This window comes from Eptatretus burgeri, chromosome 17 (genome assembly GCF_056783735.1).
Source record: "Eptatretus burgeri isolate ZD-2024b chromosome 17, Ebu_testis_v1, whole genome shotgun sequence".
NCBI classification, from domain to species: domain Eukaryota; kingdom Metazoa; phylum Chordata; class Myxini; order Myxiniformes; family Myxinidae; genus Eptatretus; species Eptatretus burgeri.
The window spans coordinates 50,523,165-50,542,035 of NC_140977.1; the positions used below are offsets into that span (position 1 = coordinate 50,523,165).

The 18,871-nt window shown below is 45.9% G+C and overlaps 1 protein-coding gene across 1 annotated transcript in view; it reads right to left on the reverse strand.

Annotated features, from left to right (window-relative positions):
* Positions 1-16,875, reverse strand: part of WIPI2 (WD repeat domain, phosphoinositide interacting 2) — a 21,201-nt gene extending 4,326 nt beyond the window's left edge. Inside the window, exons 1-11 of the mRNA XM_085862405.1 lie at positions 16,647-16,875; positions 14,694-14,776; positions 14,195-14,364; positions 13,929-14,025; positions 6,277-6,374; positions 6,058-6,150; positions 5,629-5,699; positions 3,991-4,098; positions 3,611-3,775; positions 3,356-3,463; positions 2,387-2,517 (exon numbers count right to left, since the gene is read on the reverse strand). Coding sequence (XP_085718531.1) covers positions 2,387-2,517; positions 3,356-3,463; positions 3,611-3,775; positions 3,991-4,098; positions 5,629-5,699; positions 6,058-6,150; positions 6,277-6,374; positions 13,929-14,025; positions 14,195-14,364; positions 14,694-14,776; positions 16,647-16,831 — 1,309 coding nt within the window. The 5' untranslated portion in view covers positions 16,832-16,875. The remainder of the gene's footprint in view (positions 1-2,386; positions 2,518-3,355; positions 3,464-3,610; positions 3,776-3,990; positions 4,099-5,628; positions 5,700-6,057; positions 6,151-6,276; positions 6,375-13,928; positions 14,026-14,194; positions 14,365-14,693; positions 14,777-16,646) is intronic.
* Positions 16,876-18,871: the final 1,996 nt, after the last annotated feature.

Sequence of the window (18,871 nt, forward strand, 5' to 3'; positions counted from 1 at the left end):
CCTCTGCAACAAAAAATGTCGGGACGGGACCCGGGAAGGTTATCGGCTAGGTGGCGAGGCCCCTCGGGGGGGAGGGGGGTGTTTCCCCCTCACCAACCCCCTTAGGCTATGACTGGTGTGGCCCAAGAGGGAACTGATACTGGGCTCGCGTCAGCCCGATGTACAGAAGATTAAATTCATTCAAAAAGAACCCGGGCAACGCCGGGTGCATTCACCAAGTGTGTGTGATATATATATATATATATATATATATATATATATATATATATATATATATATATATATATATATATATATATATATATATATATATATATATATGTTACACACCACACACACGGTCCTTTTTTACATTTCAGACTTTATATATTTTTATGTGTGGTATTTCTTTTCCATGTTCATTTTTAAGAATTTAAGATATCCTTTTAAATCAGAAAATAAAAAAACTGCAGTCAAGCGCTTCCTTATAACCATGAATGAGCTTTCCACACCTCTCTACTGGTAGTTTGTCCCACTCTTCTTATGCAAACTGCTCCAGTTCTCCCAGATTTGAAGGGTGCCTTCTCCCAAATGCTGTTGTCAGATCTCCCCACAGGTGTTCAATGGGATTTAGATCTGGACTCATTGCTGGCCACTTCAGAACAGTCCAGCATTTTGTCTTGAACCATTCCTGGGTGCTTTTTGAAGTGTGTGTGGGGTCATTGTCCTGCTGCAAGACCCATGACCTTTGACAGAGATCCAGCTTTCTGACACTGGGTTGAACAGTGAGCTCCAAAATTCCTTGGTAATCTGATTTCATGATGCCCATGCACACATTCATAGCACCCAGTGCCAGAGGCAGCACAGCAACTTCAAAACATCACTGAACCTCCTACATGTTTGACTGTGGGGAAGGTGTTCTTTTCTTTGAAGGCTTCATTTTTTTCCTGTAAACATAGAGATGATGTGCTTTACCAAAAAGCTCTAATTTGGTCTCATCTGTCCACAGGACATTCTCCCAGAAGGATTTTGGCTTGTTCGGGTGTATGTATGTATGTATGCGTGTTCGTGTTCTCGTTCTCTCTCGTTCTCGTCTCTCTCGTCTCTCTTGGGGTCTTCCTGGGTCTCCTATCATCGAACCCCCTTTGATTGAGTTGGCGACGGAGGTGCGAGTTGAAACTGTTGTATGTTGTGTCTGAAGGTCAGCTTGAATCTGTTTGGCAGTTGATCTACGTGCTTTCTCCACCATTCGAACAATCCTTCGCTGCAATTTCCGATCAAATTTTCTCTTGCAGCCACGTCCAGGGAGGTCGGCTTCAGTGCCATGGGCCTTCAACTTCCTGATAACATTGTGTTTGGTGGACACAGGAACATCAAGGTCTCTGGAGATGGACCTGTAGCCTTGAGATTGTCCATGCTTGGCTACAATCTTGGGTCTGACCTCCTCAGATAATTCTCTGGTTTTCTTTCTTTTCGACATTCTCATTGTGGTACGTACAGTGACACGAAACAGCAGAATAACTCCTTTTCTCTGTTCAAACTGGTTGAATGAGTGATTTCTACATCACAGGCACCTGCAACTAACCACGGGTGAGTTCAATTCCACAGGAAAGGATAATCACCGACTTGAAATCATATCGTTTCTCACAACTTCTAAAAGGTGCCAATTATATTATCCGGGCCATTTTAGGATTTCTGGGTGGAATAAGCTAAGATTTAGGATTTTTTTCCAGCTTTTTTTTGTTTTGGTCCTCTGCAAACCAAAGCAATACATCTGTGGATACCAATAGATTTTTTTTTTTAATTTCAACAATTTTCTCAAAGAAATGGTGCATTAATTAAAAAATAAATAAATAAATCGAGGGGGGCCAATATTTTTGGCCACGACTGAATATTGCGACAGTAGGGCTGGGAACAGAGCTTCCTGCTCGTTCGATGCAGCGGGTCAATGTTTTCTCGGCCTTGAGCAGACTCTCGGGCAACCTGCCCACGAGTGTTCGAACCTGCCTTAAACGACCCTCATGGAGCTCACGTACATTAAAAAAAAATTAAGAATAACCTGCCAACCGTGCATGCCTTCAGTTTGTTTTTGACCTTCTAACTCGAAACATCACCACCTCTACTACTCAATCCTAAATTTCCCTGGAGAACTTCAACTTGGTGGCTAACAGGTGTGCCACACCAAACGCAAGAACAAAACATTACTGCCATGGTGGTATTGTTAGAATCAAAAGGTTCTAATTAACAAAGGTTCACTCGTCAGACAGAACCTTTTGATTCTCAGGCGACAATTTGTAGTTCTTTTAATGAGCCTGACACTTGTGTTGAAGCGTTTAAACAGCAAGGGATGACATGCAAAAGCAGCAGCAGCTTGCGTCGGTAACCAAGTGGTGCACGCAAGCATTACCTGGGCAGGATGGCGAGGCCAGGGTTGCTGTCTTGGCAACCGCAGCAGCATAGCTCGGCTGAACAAGAAACTTAGCTGGTCCTGCTGGATCGAGGATATCACCTCCCACCGACTCCGTGCTGCCATCCAACCTGCAGAGTGACCCGACAGCAACGAACAATTTCAAGGTGAAATGGAAGTATTCGGAGAGTGGATTGGAGGAAACTGGAACAGTTGGTCCTGTTACACCACCGAACCCAGCTTAAGGCTTCCAAAGATGTTTCACAGTTTGACCTGTTGCATCCTGAACCCAGCTCACGGTTACCAAATACGTGATGGAGGCCACTTTCCTCAAATTTTCAGTTTTATGCGACTTGTGGTTTTGTAATCTTTGTTCGGGTAAATAGGGTCGAGGAATCCCACTCGGTACAATATTAGATTCCGAATACTCTTTTGGACGGTTTAACACGACTCGTGCGACACCTCTGGCAATCCTCTCCATCTCAAATCATCTGAGGATCTGCAGCACAGCTGATGTGCACATTCAGCATGTGCAATTCCCAAGCTTTGGGGGCAGCCCTCCTGTGGAAATCATTTGGAGCGATATCCTGTCATTCCATTCCCATCAAGACCGTCACCTCACACCGTTGGCTGTTCAACGTCGTTGGGGGCCATCATTGACCAACTCAACTCCTGGCGATCATTACCACCATGCACAGTTGTTTGCTGCCAATTTCTTAGTTTCCCATGATCCTTTTCTCACGTATATATTTAATGACCCTTTTTACCTCATTGGGATTTTGCTTGATGTGTAATCAGCTGTGCAGTTGGCCACGTGTCCTCACCACATAACACTGCCAGTACATTTTCTCTTAATTTGCAAGTCTGGCCAGTTTATCCTGAATCCTATACTTTGTTCAACTTGAGACTTTGTTGGGGGTGGGGGTGATTAACAAGTTGGCACACTAAATTGCTGCTATAGATGCCTACCTGTGCTGCTTCATAAGAGTACACTCGCCACCATCCTGCGGATCCACATTGTAGATGTACAAGTAGCCGTCGGAGGAGGCCACGAGCAGCCGGGGAAGCTTTTGCACCCTGCAAAACCCACGTGCGCCACTGTTCATCTGACTCTGGCGAGTCCAGTAATTAGTGCACGTCATGGTCATCCTGAGGTTAATCAAAGAGCTCGGGCGTACTACACCAATTCGGGAAGGGGTGGGGAGGAAGGTGGCGGGTGCTCACGTTGCCAAGGAGCAGACATTCTTATGGCCTGAGAAAGGCAGACGCACAGTGGCGAAGGCCCTGCCCTGGTTCAGCATCTCAGAAACTTGTGACGGCAGGTATGTCGTGGAAGCCATGAGGACTTTGCCCAGGTAATCAGACCAGGTGCTTGCCTCCTCTTGTGGCCTGGCATGAGGTTTGGTTATGGGGGTAGAAACAATAAGAAGTTAAATACACAAAATGTTTACAACAAACTATTCTCTCGGAATGGATAGAATCTTTATCGCTACATCCGCTCAAATCTGTTTTTATTTATTCACTCTAAGCCCATCAATTTCTCCCTCTTGGATATAACTTCGGCAATTCCATCGTGGTAACATAATTGGCTAAGGCCGGCATACTTTTCCTTGGGACTCTCCAACTTGAAGATGTGCACGGTTTCGGTGTTGCTCGAGGCACAAAGAAACACCGAGTCCAAGCTGAACCCCAGGGAGCAGATCGACACGCACCTGGATCGGAGAGACATTGCGCGCATGTCTGTGCAAGCGATGTCAACTCGTCCTTTCCGTGATGACATTGGCTCTCACGGATCATTGCACAGGTAAAGAAAAACCAGAGTTGGTGTCAAAGCCACCCAATGCTCGCCTGTTTATACATTTATCGTTTTTAAAAGACTCGTCTAATAATTAATATTTTTTTTATAAAGCATTGCAGTGAAGTCTGAGCCAAATAATTTTAAAGCAATATATGTATTTGTATATTGCAATCAGTAACGAGAGCGCAAGTGAGCACAATATACGCCCGAACAAGAAGGTAGATACAGAATTGTGCTACTACGTGGAAAACAGCATCCTGGTTGTCATGGCAATCACTTTAGATGACGAACGTATATCACGACACACCGTCTCCACAGTCTGTACCTATGTACCAAATATGAAACGTGAAAGTTTAAAACTTTGGGAGTTAGAGTGCGAACAGGAACGGATGGACGGACAGACAGACGGACGGTTGACATTATATATATATATATATATATATATATATATATATATATATATATATATATATATATATATATATATATATATATCATCAGGTGTATAAAAAAAATAGTATGGTAGATAAAAACATTAGAAAGGAAAAAATAACTTGCACCAAAAATTTTAACATTTTCATGCTCACACTGACACTCACGCCGGGGGTATCGCTATAGCTCTCTGTTCTTCGAACAGGCGAGCTAAAAACCAGTCGTGTTTCCAAGTAATGCACCCATACATAAATTTGCTGTGTCGAGTGTGTCACCCACCTGGTTCAACAGTTTCCCAGCATAGAAATGGCACATTTGCAATAAGCTCTGATGTCAGAACGATATGGGCTGTTCACTTCTGGATCGATTGGTTTTGGCAATGATTAAATACGAGTTTACATCCGTGAGATGTTGAACCCAGGCTTGTTTTGAGTTATAGATGCAGCGAAAGCATTTTCGTCATAAAAGACAACTGGTGGTTAAAATAGCGAAACTCAAGTCAGGCCGAGTGATAAAAAGGACTGTTCGGGCCACCCACATGTGGAAGGAGTTCAATTTAAAGTTTGAGGTTCGGAAGAGGTTAAACTAAGAGGAAGGGCAGTTCGAGTAGGAGTACAGGTCTGAATTGGAAATGAACTAACAGCATTGAGGAAGGATAGGGGATTGTAATGAAGTCTTCAATTAAAAAACGACCATCTTTGCACATTTAACTGGAGGGCTGAGATCGCTGATGGTTCCTGGCATAGTAGTCTTGATATTAGCCAATTGGTAGCACTTGAAATTCTCCGTCATAGTGAAAAGAAAGTATTTTCTTTTTCCAAAACGGGGCATCACGGACACCAAGACGAACATACGTAATGCCTCCCTCCAGGAACTAGATTGAAAAAATCAAATAACTGGAAATTTAAAAGATTATACAATGAAAAAAAAAAATTTCTCCAAAAAGCAGGACACCACAAAGACTAAACGCTTGAAAACCAACCCTCGGGATATGGAATGAGCGCATACGCACCTCTTCACCCCACGGCGGAATTCGAAGACCTTCTGCCCTTCAGGAACCGTGAACACACGAATGACTGTACCCTGGAGAGAAGAACCAGAAAATCTGCAGCTCGACCAATTCACTTACGAAGCAAGTATTAAAAGATTAAAAAGCTAAAAGATATCCAGAACCAATTGTGGGGACTTGCATGTTTGAGAGACTCACGGAATCACGGCAATTCCTGATTATGAGATTTTGCCATCTTTGTGGTACTCACCACGTACATTTTATTCTGAGTTCTGGTTAACCGCTGGGAATAGGCAACCCTGGACCCAACCAACCGTGCTTTGCGAACACGCGTTACATGGACAGGATAATGTGTGGAAGTTTAAGAGACGGGGAGTGGAGGAGAAGGCGCGATCCGAGGGGTAGAGCTAAGTTTATAAAAGCGAAACAAACCTTCTCTGAGGCGGTGGCGAGACGCGTGCCGGTAGCGTCAAACGCCATGGCAGCCAGCGGGCTGTCGTGAGCAGGAATCATGGTGACGGCACGCTGAGAAGAAAACGGGTGAAAAGTGTGCTTCAACACAAGCCGTACATAGTAAGCATCACGTATGGTCCTTTTGTGCCCTGAATGTTTCTTGCATCCGATACAAAGCAACGTTGTACGAAGCCCTACCAGATTGACGGTGTCGAACACCTGCGCTTCGCCAATTGTGGCGCTGCCAGGGTAGGCCAGGAAGCAGTTGTCATTGCTGATGGACAGGGCACAAAGTCCTGCACACGAGAGCACGTGTATATTAGCCCTGCTGCCTTGTAAGTACGTGGAATGGTCAGGTTTGTAAGACCTTTTTACAAAATGAACCGCCAATCTAATGACCCAGTAATAGGATGAGATGTAACCTTTTAAAATCCCTACCGGGTTGAGAAATTACAAGTTCCAAAAAACATCCTTGGATAGCTTGCACATTCATTGTCAAATAGTTCAACAGCTTGATTCGGCCGAATAAGTTTTGGGTACAGTCGTGCAGATATATACGATTATACCAGTTTGATTGCCTTTCCATGAAAAAGATGATGTCAACGATTAGTGTGCTTCCAAGAACCAGGAATAGCAGTGATGGTTCCATTGTGTGCTGGACTTTGCTCGAGGGCCAAGGCCATCGAGAGCCCTGAGGCTGTCAATGAACATGGACATTCAGAGTGATTTCCATGATCACATGTCCACTATCATTTATCTTCCCATTTCTGTGCAGCATAAGGCCCAATCCACAACTGTCCACTCTTTCATAAACTCAAATACATGGGTTTCCTTGCAAGGAACTTCAACACAGGAGGCAACCGATCAAGACAGGTCAGGTACGGGAGCATGCACCAGAGCAGCATTTCGCTGCGTCCACTTTCCACCAGTACTCCAGCGGCCTCAGTCTGGCCATCCCCCAGGCAGATGAGAGATGGCCAGATGGAGTCACATGGTCGGCCCATTGGCCTCATCCACTCGCAATGCTCCAGTGCTGAGAGAATCTGGTGAGCAGGATCAGCGTCAGGAAAACGATCCACGTGTCCGTTCAGCCACAGCTGACACTCACGGACTATGCAGGTAACAAATCTCATTTGAGTCTCTCTCAGCAACTGCTAGTTGGTGGCACCCCCCCCCCTTCACCTCTCCACGAAGACCAAGAATCCTCCAGAGGGCATCCCGATTCACTGAATCGAACGCTTTACAGAGATAAACAAAAGCTGCAAGCAGCCCCTGCCGAAACTCTCGTCTGCGTTCGGTGAGGACACGAAGAGCAAGGACATGGTCAATCATTGACCTCTTTGGTGTAAAGCCTGACTGCTCTGGACGTTGGTGCTCAAGCAGATGGTTGTGGCAAACCTTCTCAATAATTATCCAAGCAATGACCTTGCCCGGCACTGAAATGCAGCGTTACCCCTCAGTAGTTGTTGCAGTCCTGGCGATCACCCTTCCCTTGACAGAGGGACAACAAGGCCCCTCTTGAAATCAGTAGGGATGATGCCTGTGTTCCAGGCAGAACACAGAACTGCATGCAACGACACGAGTGCAGCATTTCCACCAGCCTTGAGAAGTTCAGTATGAATGCCACAGATCCCTGGAGCTTTACCCCATTTCAACCGGTTTACCGCAGCCCGTGTTTCCACAAACAAAGGTGGATCAGTTGATTGGAGGGTCGGCAATCAGGATAGTAACACCCCTGACATCCAACTCAACAGCTGGTGTATCAGCCTGGTAGAGCCGCTCAAAGTAACCGGCCCAGCGGGCCTTCACTTCGGGGCCTACCATCCTCCGTTCTAACTGCAGTACACCGAGGGACGGGCTTGGAGGAACACAATGCACGAATTCCCCTGTAAGCAGGACAAGAATCACTCGACCACAGGTGAAGCTCTAACCCCTCACAGATTCCTCGCACATTGGCCTCCTTATCCACCTTTAGCACACATACAGTTTTACACCTCAGCTCTGCCATTCAGCCTGGCCCTGCAATTCTGGTCAATGGTATGCAGTGTCCCTTGAGACAAAATTCTTCTTTGCCCTTCAGTGAGTTCCAAGACATCCAACGGCAACATCAAGGATGGTGTTCTTGAAGGCACTCCACAAGTCTTCAAGATTCCCTAAAGCACCCAGACCCCCCCCCCCCAAATCCCGACTCAGCCTGTTTGCAAACTCCTCAGCTACCCACTCATCCTTGAGCTTGCCAACATCCAGCCTCGGCTGGGATGGTACCATTCTCGTGGATTGAAGCTGCAACTTCAGAGTTGCTACAGCAAGCCTGTGGTCAGTATTGAGGAACTGAAGTGGACCCTGCAGTTCTGGAACATCTTCCAGCAACCAGCAACGAGCACATGGTCAATCTCCTTTGCCACACCATCAGCGTTGGAATACCAAGTCCAGTGATGAGCCTGTAGGTGCTGAAACCATGAACCAGCCACCCTAAGTCCATGACTTCTTGCAAAGTCAAGGAACTTTGTGCTATTCTGGTTCACAGTTCCAGACCCATGGGGACCAACACATCTCATAAACATCCCTATCGGTTTCTGTCGATGCATTGAAATCCCCCAAGACTAGAAGAGTATTTCGTCTGGGACACTGATCAACCACAGACTCCAGCGTGGCAAAGAATGCATCCTTCACGGTGAGAACACTCGCCTCAGTCGGAGCATAAACAGAGACCAGGGAAACGACACTGAAGGAGTGACGAATCCTTAGTCTCATAATACGCTCGTTGACCAGTCTTGCGTCAATCATCATTGGAGTCAGCTTATTGGACACAGCTACAGCAACTCCTTGGCCATGGCAACCATCAGTGACCAGACTAATAGGTGTAACCACCTGCCATGATCTCGCCACTATCCAGTCTCCGAACCTCAGAGTGCTGCAATACCGATGTTCAAATGCTTGAGCTCAGATGATAACAGAGACAAGTGATCATCCACTCTTTGCGATAGGATATTCCAGGCAACTACCAGAAGGGACCACCTCAGGTTAACTCAAGGAGACCGCCGTCTGGTGGACAACACCTCAGCACCACAGACCACTGCAATCTGACCCTGGGAGGTTTACCCCATGGTTTTCTTCCAATCATCAAGAAGTGGGGGTCCCGAAGGCTTTGCTCCAATCCCGTCAACTGGAGAGCTGCCCTGCGAATGGCAGCAGCACAGGAGGTACTCCCACGGAGTGAGTTTTCAGATTCCCATCACAGCCTGCGCTATTACTGACCTATGGTTGTTTGTCCGTGCTCTAATTTTTAAATGGTCAGTATTAAGTAAGGAAGCAGCATGTACAGTTTTTCAAGTTTTTCGTATGACTCAGCCAGGGTTCGAACCACCCAGACTCAGAGCAGACACTTTAATCATTACACCACCGAGGCTAGTGTGACTCGATGTTGTGCTTCTTCCAATTACAGCTTCCATTGGATCCTACTCTGTTTGCTTGCATTTATCGGCTGTCGTAATCCCGCCTTTTTTGTTTTTTTTAAACCTTTCCTCCTCCTCCAAGGCTGCGCCGAAGCACCATTGGCTAAGGGTGCGGCTCTCCCTCTGATAGTGCCCCTATTTCCAGAACGCTTGTACTCATTTTGCCAACTTCGGAAGGATGACAGGCTGAGTCAACCCACCTGGTGTCAATTCAATGGCCCACAGGGGGCTCAAACTCAGGACCCCAAGACCCCAATCCAGCCACCCTAACCACTAAACCAACACCAGCCTTTTTTGTTTTCGCCATCAGATGTTACAATGGACCCAAAATATTTAAACCATGGAAAATTAATGATTTTTTTCAAGACGTTTTGATTTGCATTCATCTGCTCTGCTTCTTCTTCTTCTTCAGTTAACACTTTCCCATTCACCATTTTTGTCCTGGTACTCTCTCTAAGATGGCAAGTGGCTCCGTCTATATCGTCATCTCTAAACCGAGCATCGTGTCCTACTCATAAACCAAGGCCAAAACTGCCGTCGATGTGAGCATTCGTAAACCAAGCGCAACTCCTCATGTTGTGCCACTCAAGCATTAACTTACCAAAACCTACTCATCAATGGGTCATTCCATGCCAACTCACCTAAGGGTCCCCAGGTCAACTCCTCAGATTTTGCTGGAAAAATTCTTAAATGTAGATCTATATGGCTCTACCCACCATGCAAAAGATTAGCTTTCAATTCCTCATAGTTTAAAAAATATCTATCTCGAGACACCTTTGAAATTTGGCCCTAAAAATGTCAAATGTGAAAAACGCATTTTTTTCCAACTTCAGTGGCTCATAATTTTATAATGGACTCCTCTAGAAAGTTAATATTGCAAATATTTACTAATTGGCATCCAAATTTTTCAATTATGGCATTAGATAGCCTCTGGGATGCATATTTCTCACTCTATAGGAAGCTAAAAATTGCTTTTGGGCCAAAACGAGCTAAAATAAGGTGAAACTATAGGAGCCCTTCTGAAAATATGGAACTTGGATTTTTTCCCTCATAACACAGTGATGATAGGGTCATTATCTATCCATAGATACATTTTTGCTGGGATAATACAGTGAGGTGATGAATTATAAAAGTTTTAACATAAGCCCTTGCCTCCAAGGGCTCTAAAATGGACCAATTTTGTCCCCTGGTTTGACCATGTGGGTTTAGGATCTTCATTTTTTTTTTCTCGAAAGATTGCCTCAGGTAAGATGTGTCTACTGACCGAATAATTTTATCAAACGCCCATGGCTTCATAGTAAAATAAATTGTTATTTACATGCACGTTTTTTTTTATAATAATTCACTTTTTATATTCAGAAGTTTATAAATCTTAAATGGAATTATCCAGGAAAAGTTACTGCAGAATTTTATAAACTGGTAAACAAAATTTCAGATTGTGGCATCAGAATGTCTCGAGAAAGCACATACTCCTAGTTTTAGGAAGCCAAATATGGCAATTTGGCCCACTTGGTACAAAACAAGGTGAACTTGCAGGGGTGCGCATGTGGCTAAATTGTGCTTTTTATTAGACATTAGTGATAAGGATGTTATTTATTCATAAATATAATGCTAATGTTAACTTTCGTAAGTGATTGCAAATTATAAATTAGAACAAATTTGATTAGTTGAGTAGCAGCTTTTTTATTTACAGATAAACAGAGACAATGAATATTAGTAATTTTAAAGTAATTCCTGATCTCCATGAAATCAATTCTTGTGACTTCTTCTCCAAAGCAGCAACTTGTTTTAGCCCAACCTTCCTTGTACAATAGGTCTTGTGACACTCCTGGTCTAATTTGGTTCCAACAGTGCATCGACTTGTCAAACTTGTGCCACTGGGCCCAGGTTTTTCTGCATCCATTTCCTTTGTTTCCTCCTCTCCTTTGTTCTCCAAACAGACAGACAGGTTGACTGTGCTGCCCCTAGTGTTGTGACAGACCATCACTCCATCTAGTGGTGTATGTCATAACTAATGACTTCAAATAGAGAACTGTAGGACATGTTTTTTTAAATTAAAACCCAAGCATATGTTTGGATTATCATTACAAGAATTTATTTAAGAATAAAAAAATGTACTTATAATTATTAATTTATGAGAAGAATAATCTAAGTTGTTACATAACCTCAGTTAATGCCCCCTGTATATTCACCATTTTTGGTCAAAGTGGCATTTTCAACTTCCTACAGATAGAAACATATGCATTTATCAGGCATTCTGATAACAGATTCTTAAATTTCATATGCCAGTTTATAAATATCTGCAGTATCACTTTGCTAGAGTGTTCAGTTTCAGATTTATAAGCTCATGAATATGAAAAACGTGAATAATTATAAAAAAACGTGCATGTAAATAAAAATTAATTTTTATATGAAGCCATGGGCGTTAGATAAACTTATTCGGTCAGTAGACACATCTTACCTGAGGCAATCTTTCGAGAAAAAAAAAATGAAGATCCTAAACCCACATGGTCAAACCAGGGGACAAAATTGGTCCATTTTAGAGCCATCGGAGGCAAGGGCTTATGGTAAAACTTTTATAATTCATCACCGAACTGTATTATCCCAACAAAAATGTATCTATGGATAGATAATGACCCTATAGTCACTGTGTTATGATGAAAAAATTCTAAGTTGTTCCATATTTTCAGGAGGGCTACTATAGTTTCACCTTATTTTAGCTCGTTTTGGCCCGAAAGCAATTTTTAGCTTCCTAAAGAGTGAGAAATATGCATCCCAGAAGCTATCTGATGCCATAATTGAAAAATTTGGATGCCAATTCGTAAATATTTGCAATATTAACTTTCTAGAGGAGTCCATTATAAAATTATAAGCCCCTTTGCGTTTTTCCCATTATAAAAATGCGTTTTTCACATTTTGGCATTTTTAGGGCCAAATTGCAAAGGTCTCTGGAGCTAGATATTTTTTAAACTATGAGGAATTGAAAGCTAATCTTTTGCATGGTGGGTTGAGCCATATAGATCTACATTTAAGAAGTTTTCCAGCAAAATCTGAGGAGGTGACCTGGGAAGGTTTTTGAAATTTAGGTGAGTTGGCACGGAATGACCCCAACTACAGGTCACCAGTCACGTTCATGGTTCGCTGAAAGGATAAATCACCTGATACAAAACATATAGATACATCTTATATAGTCGATCAACGTACTCTGTGTATCATTTGACAATATCAAGGTCCTCTGACAATACAAGTTCAGTGAATGTAGGATGTCTAACTGGGAGGGTGGAGGTTGTGGGTACCTGAGCTATCAATACTAGGACTGTAATTACGTATCACCAGCAGAGTATCCACCCTCTGGGCAATCTTGTTCCAAGCATGCAACATGTTCCTTATTTGGGTGGTGTACAGGTAACAGACCGCTGCCTCAATCGCTCCCAAAAATAGAAAATAACTCGGGCTATGTATATGAAGCAAAAACTGCTTATGTACATATAAATACATCGTGGTTATATTGCTCAGAATTCCAAGATTTTCCAAGATAGGATTTTCCAAGGAAGAAAATTCCAAGATGGGCAAAAAAATTTTTTTTCCCCTTAAAACTTGATGAAATCAAACGAAACTGGCAACGTCCATAACTTCAGGGTGCCCTCATTAATCCCTGAAAGTTTCAGATTCCTTGGTAAAATCCTCTCGGAGGAGCCGATGAAACATACAACACGCACAGTGGGGTTGAGTGGGCCTTCCAAATTTTGAGTAGGCCTTCTAGACCAAGCTATGAGGAGCGGCTGAAGGACGACGGCACTTTATACGTGAGAAAGTCGGCGGGTATGAGTAGATACGATGCGAGATGTTTAAGATTTAAGTCACTCGATGCAAAATAAGTGAAGAATAATTTTTTTTAACAGAATGGACAGCGATAGGACCGGGGTGACAGCCTGAATAATGAGGAAGAGGAGGACAGTAATGAGGAAGAGGTCTTTGCCTCGGAGAGGAGTTAATGTGTGGAATGGTGGTCTCCCTGGAAAGGTAGTGGCAGCAGAAACAGTAGATAGAGAGGTACCTCGAGGGGTACAGAGATATTGACAGGGATGGTACATCGCCGAGTATGGATCACTGTTCTTGTGTAGCAATGGTGATATCTGTACGGAGTTTGAACGTGGCGTCAGTGTTTGTTCATTCCACACTTAACAACAGTCACACTTCGTGTTTATATATATATATATATTTTTTTTTAAACACCATGTTCCTGGCCCACTTCACCTCCTCCTTTCAATCACTCCAGCGAAATGAAGAAGATAAATTGATTGCATTAATGTGATATTGATAGAGCACAGGTACGAGGACCCAAGTATCCTCCACCTATGTCCAAATTGCTTCTGCAATGCCGATCGATCGTACCTGCAGGGTTCGGGGGAGTCTCACGGATCGTATGCAGAACCTTCATGTCTCGGATGTTGTGGATGTACAGGCTTTCCTCCAAGCACACGATGAGTCGCTGTTTGGTGGAAAGAGTTGGGACATTAATAAACGTCGTTATACGGGAACACCAAACGGTCCAACATGTCTAATTTAACGTATGTAGAAAAAGAAAAAAGAAAAAACAGAAGAGGGCATTTGTGACGACGTGTTTGTAACTAAACTTGCGGCGACGACCAAGAGCTCACCTGTCGATTGAGCTTTACGGCAAGGATGGTGTTGGAGTAACTGTAGTTGCAGATCTCGGTCCCCTTCTTGAAATGGCAGACCTTGAGTTTGCGGGGAGCAGTCAGGCTCACGATCGCCACCAGGCTGCTGGAGAAGAGGCGTTCCACGATGCATACCTCCTCCGTGTCGGCTGCGAGGGACGATTCAAAGAGGTGAGGACGGGGCTCCAAACGATGCACAGGTAGGTACGAGACTCGTTAAGACCCGAATCTAAGTTCCACGCATGACAGCTCGCAGGATTCCCGATAGTCTCTCCTCTACCCACTCATGAACCCCTCTACCCCCACCGAGCCCCTGTCCCATTTTCCTCTCTGTCAATCACATTCTCATCCCATTGAGTGTTTTTTTTTTTGTCCATCTGTCTCACCCTGTCCCTTCCAATGACCTCAAATTCCCTTTTCGAAAGAGCGGTCGACGGTGAAAAATAAAAACAAGAAGACGGATAGAAGCAGAACTCACTGCATTCGTAGATCTGTTCCAACTTGTCCACGGAATTGAGAGTGAAGAGTCTGTATCCGGATTTGGAGCCGACCGCCAGCGATCTACAAAGGCAGACACAGACACGGGTACACGACGAGCAATCGGCTTTGCAGGCTCGACAACTCGGACAGATGGAAACGAGGACACAGATGAATGGAAACCGCAGACAACGTTCCTCCTGGAATCACCATCGAACAACGTCACAAAAACATTACGTCACCACTAACATGACGTAGCGGTTTGATTGACGTTCAAGCACCAGTCACGTGGCTGTCCTCATGCGCAATCTTCCCCCATCAGCTGCAGCAAGATTCGAACCAGGCAGCATCAACTCGATCACGTCGTGCGTTCAGGTATGACGTCGGTTATCACGAACGAGGTTGTAAACAAGGAACCTTGACGTCACACACAACGACATCTGCCATCGTGTGGAACATCACATTCGACCTGACAACCGGCTCAACTGGCCGACATCAGGACATCGACAAAATATTCCATGACGGACACGGGCAGACAAAACCAAGTGGACGTGAGGAAACTCATATATTCTTAACTCGTGTCCATTCAAGAACAATACTCGAGACAAAGCCGCTCCGAAATGGACAAACAAAGGAACTCTCGAACAAACAAGGAAGGGAAAGGGAGGAGCGGCGGCGCGAGGCCGACAGAGACCGAGCCGTGCTGAGTGGCGCGGCCTACATGAACCGAGCCGTGCTGAGTGGTTCGGCCTACATGAACCGAGCCGTGCTGAGTGGCTCGGCCTACATGGACCGAGCCGTGCTGAGTGGCGCGGCCTACATGGACCGAGCCGTGCTGAGTGGCGCGGCCTACATGAACCGAGCCGTGCTGAGTGGCGCGGCCTACATGAACCGAGCCGTGCTGAGTGGTTCGGCCTACATGAATCGAGCCGTGCTGAGTGGTTCGGCCTACAGGGACCGAGCCGTGCTGAGTGGTTCGGCCTACATGGACCGAGCCGTGCTGCGTGGCTCGGCCTACAGGGACCGAGCCGTGCTGCGTGGCTCGGCCTACAGGGACCGAGCCGTGCTGCGTGGCTCGGCCTACAGGGACCGAGCCGTGCTGAGTGGCTCGGCCTACAGGGACCGAGCCGTGCTGCGTGGCTCGGCCTACAGGGACCGAGCCGTGCTGAGTGGCTTGGCCGACATGGACCGAGCCGTGCTGAGTGGTTCGGCCTACAGGGACCGAGCCGTGCTGAGTGGTTCGGCCTACATGGACCGAGCCGTGCTGCGTGGCTCGGCCTACAGGGACCGAGCCGTGCTGAGTGGCTCGGCCTACAGGGACCGAGCCGTGCTGCGTGGTTCGGCCTACAGGGACCGAGCCGTGCTGAGTGGTTCGGCCTACATGGACCGAGCCGTGCTGCGTGGCTCGGCCTACAGGGACCGAGCCGTGCTGAGTGGTTCGGCCTACAGGGACCGAGCCGTGCTGAGTGGCTCGGCCTACAGGGACCGAGCCGTGCTGAGTGGCTCGGCCTACAGGGACCGAGCCGTGCTGCGTGGTTCGGCCTACAGGGACCGAGCCGTGCTGCGTGGTTCGGCCTACATGAACCGAGCCGTGCTGAGTGGAGCGGCCTACATGAACCGAGCCGTGCTGAGTGGCTCGGCCTACAGGGACCGAGCCGTGCTGCGTGGTTCGGCCTACATGAACCGAGCCGTGCTGAGTGGAGCGGCCTACATGAACCGAGCCGTGCTGAGTGGCTCGGCCTACAGGGACCGAGCCGTGCTGCGTGGTTCGGCCTACATGAACCGAGCCGTGCTGAGTGGCTCGGCCTACAGGGACCGAGCCGTGCTGAGTGGCTCGGCCTACAGGGACCGAGCCGTGCTGAGTGGCTCGGCCTACAGGGACCGAGCCGTGCTGAGTGGCGCGGCTCGGGGCCGCCTCGCTAGTCGACGCCGTGGTCTCGACGCGCCTCCTTACGTGTAGTCCTGATTGAAGTTGGCGAAATGGAGGGCGGCGAGCGGCTCGCCGCAGTGGCTTGCGAGGTTCATTGGGCCCGGACCCGTCCGACTGGAGGATGTACGGACGTCGTTACGAGGCGCCCGAGACGGGCAAAGCACCGACAACGACAACAGGCCCCGATGGCGCGTCACGGATGACGTCATTAGCGTGACACCCTCGCGCGTCGCTGACGCCGTTTACACCTCCACGTCGACGTCAGCGATTGTTTGTTTGTTTTACGGATCATCTTTGACTCACGTTACGATGTGATGACGATAGTAGCGAAACGTTTCCGCATGAATAGTAATGTTAACTCCAACCGACTTTTAATCAAGTTTAATACAATACAGGATGATCACCCAATCGGGTGGAACGGAACTTGTGGTCCGTTTTATGGTCCTCGTGCGTCTCTCACGGCCTTGTAGAATAAATAATACATGAAGATTGACGAGGTTTGTATTTCAAACTTGATTTTGTTTCAATTGCTGTTGCTTCCCAATGCGTATTGTCTACACCGGCGTTGATAAAGAGAGCGGTGTAGTGCGGGAGCGCTGTTCCGTAAATTACCGTTCATTCACGGATGTTTTTTTTTCTTTCTTTTTCTTCAAACGTTGTTGAAATTACAACAGTATCGGTCATTGAGCTTTTACACATTTGGATAAAATTAATTTTTAATAATTCACCCGAGACGATTGAAAGTAGTTTTTTTTCCTTTATTTTCCACAGGGTCGCTACGAAATAAGAGAGGTTTTTGTTTTTCTTCACGATTGTGTCATCATTTCGAGAGGGACGTCGGCCTAATAATGAAGCAGAGCTCACGACGGTTTATTCAGGCAGTATAATGTGATTGATCGTGTTGTTCAGAATTACGTCATCGCGTCATTGCGGCATTACGTCATTGCGTCATTACGGCATTACGTCGTTACGCCATTACGTCATTGCGTGATTGCGTCATTACGTTTATTACGTCATTACGTCATGACGTCATTACGTCATTACGAAAACACAAGTGACGTTTTAATGCGTTTCTTTCACGTTCGGCTTTGCACCTCTTTCGCTTGTTTTAATTGGACTTTGAGCCTTTACTTTTGTTTTCTGACCAATACTTTCTTTACCTTATTTAAGGTACCGGTATTTCTATAAGGTCCATTGTTTACGAAGGGACGGGGGGTGGGAGTGTGTCTGGTGTGTGTTCCGTTAGCAAGCCGCTTCCTATCGCTTGCCAAGCAGCTTGCTTGATACAACGCACTCAAACTTGCTCTCCAACGGAGCGGAATGCTCGGCACCGCTTAACAACATGGCGGTTTGCACAGAAGCAATGCTGTTGCTTTGCAAAGCGGCTCGCTTGATTCAAACGAGCTCTCCAATGGAACAGAGCACCAGGCAACGCTTAACAGCATGGTGGTCTCCATGGAAACAATGCTTTTGCTTGTCAAGCGATCATTCTCAGCATTGCATTCTTGAACCAATTCGTCCTTGTTACACACCCAATCTGTCCAACCAAGTTTTATCCGAATCTGTGGATAACCTTTTGAGATCTCATGCGACACTACACGTCGTTTTTGGCTTCTCACTCAATGGTGAAGAATTACTTAAAAAAAAAACTTAGTATCTGCATCAAACTCTAATCAATTTGTCCTTGTCAGACTCTCAACCAGTCCACCAAATTTGGTTCAAATCCGTTCACAACTTTTTGAGATATCCCGCTCACAGACGGACAACCAGGTGTGAAAAAGTAACCTCTGTCCACCTACTTTCGGTGGTGGAGGTAAAAAAAAAGTTTTTACACTTTTTTTGTCCTGCTGAGTAGTCATGTGAGCTGGTGAGTGAAGAGATGCCAGCACATCATGACATTCTTCTTGGCCAATCAGAGAAGCAGTGAGTGGCCTGCTGTAGGTGTTGTGGTGTCATGCCCAAAGACCACAGACAGGAATGATTTTGGCTCGCAAGAGGCTAAGTATAATATAAAGTGAAGAAAATCAAGGTTTGGCAGGTATCCTGCACCGGAAAGCTTCAGAGGGTGAAGTAGTATTGCTATTTATTAAAAAAAAACAAAAAAAAAACATGATGGGTGATACATCAACAATGCAAAGAGATATGCATGAATGTGGATGGAGATTTGGCTACCCTTGTATTCCGAATGATGACTCGGCTGATGAAAAAGTTTTGAAGTTGACGAGCCCACTTTGTCGTGGGTGTGCAGA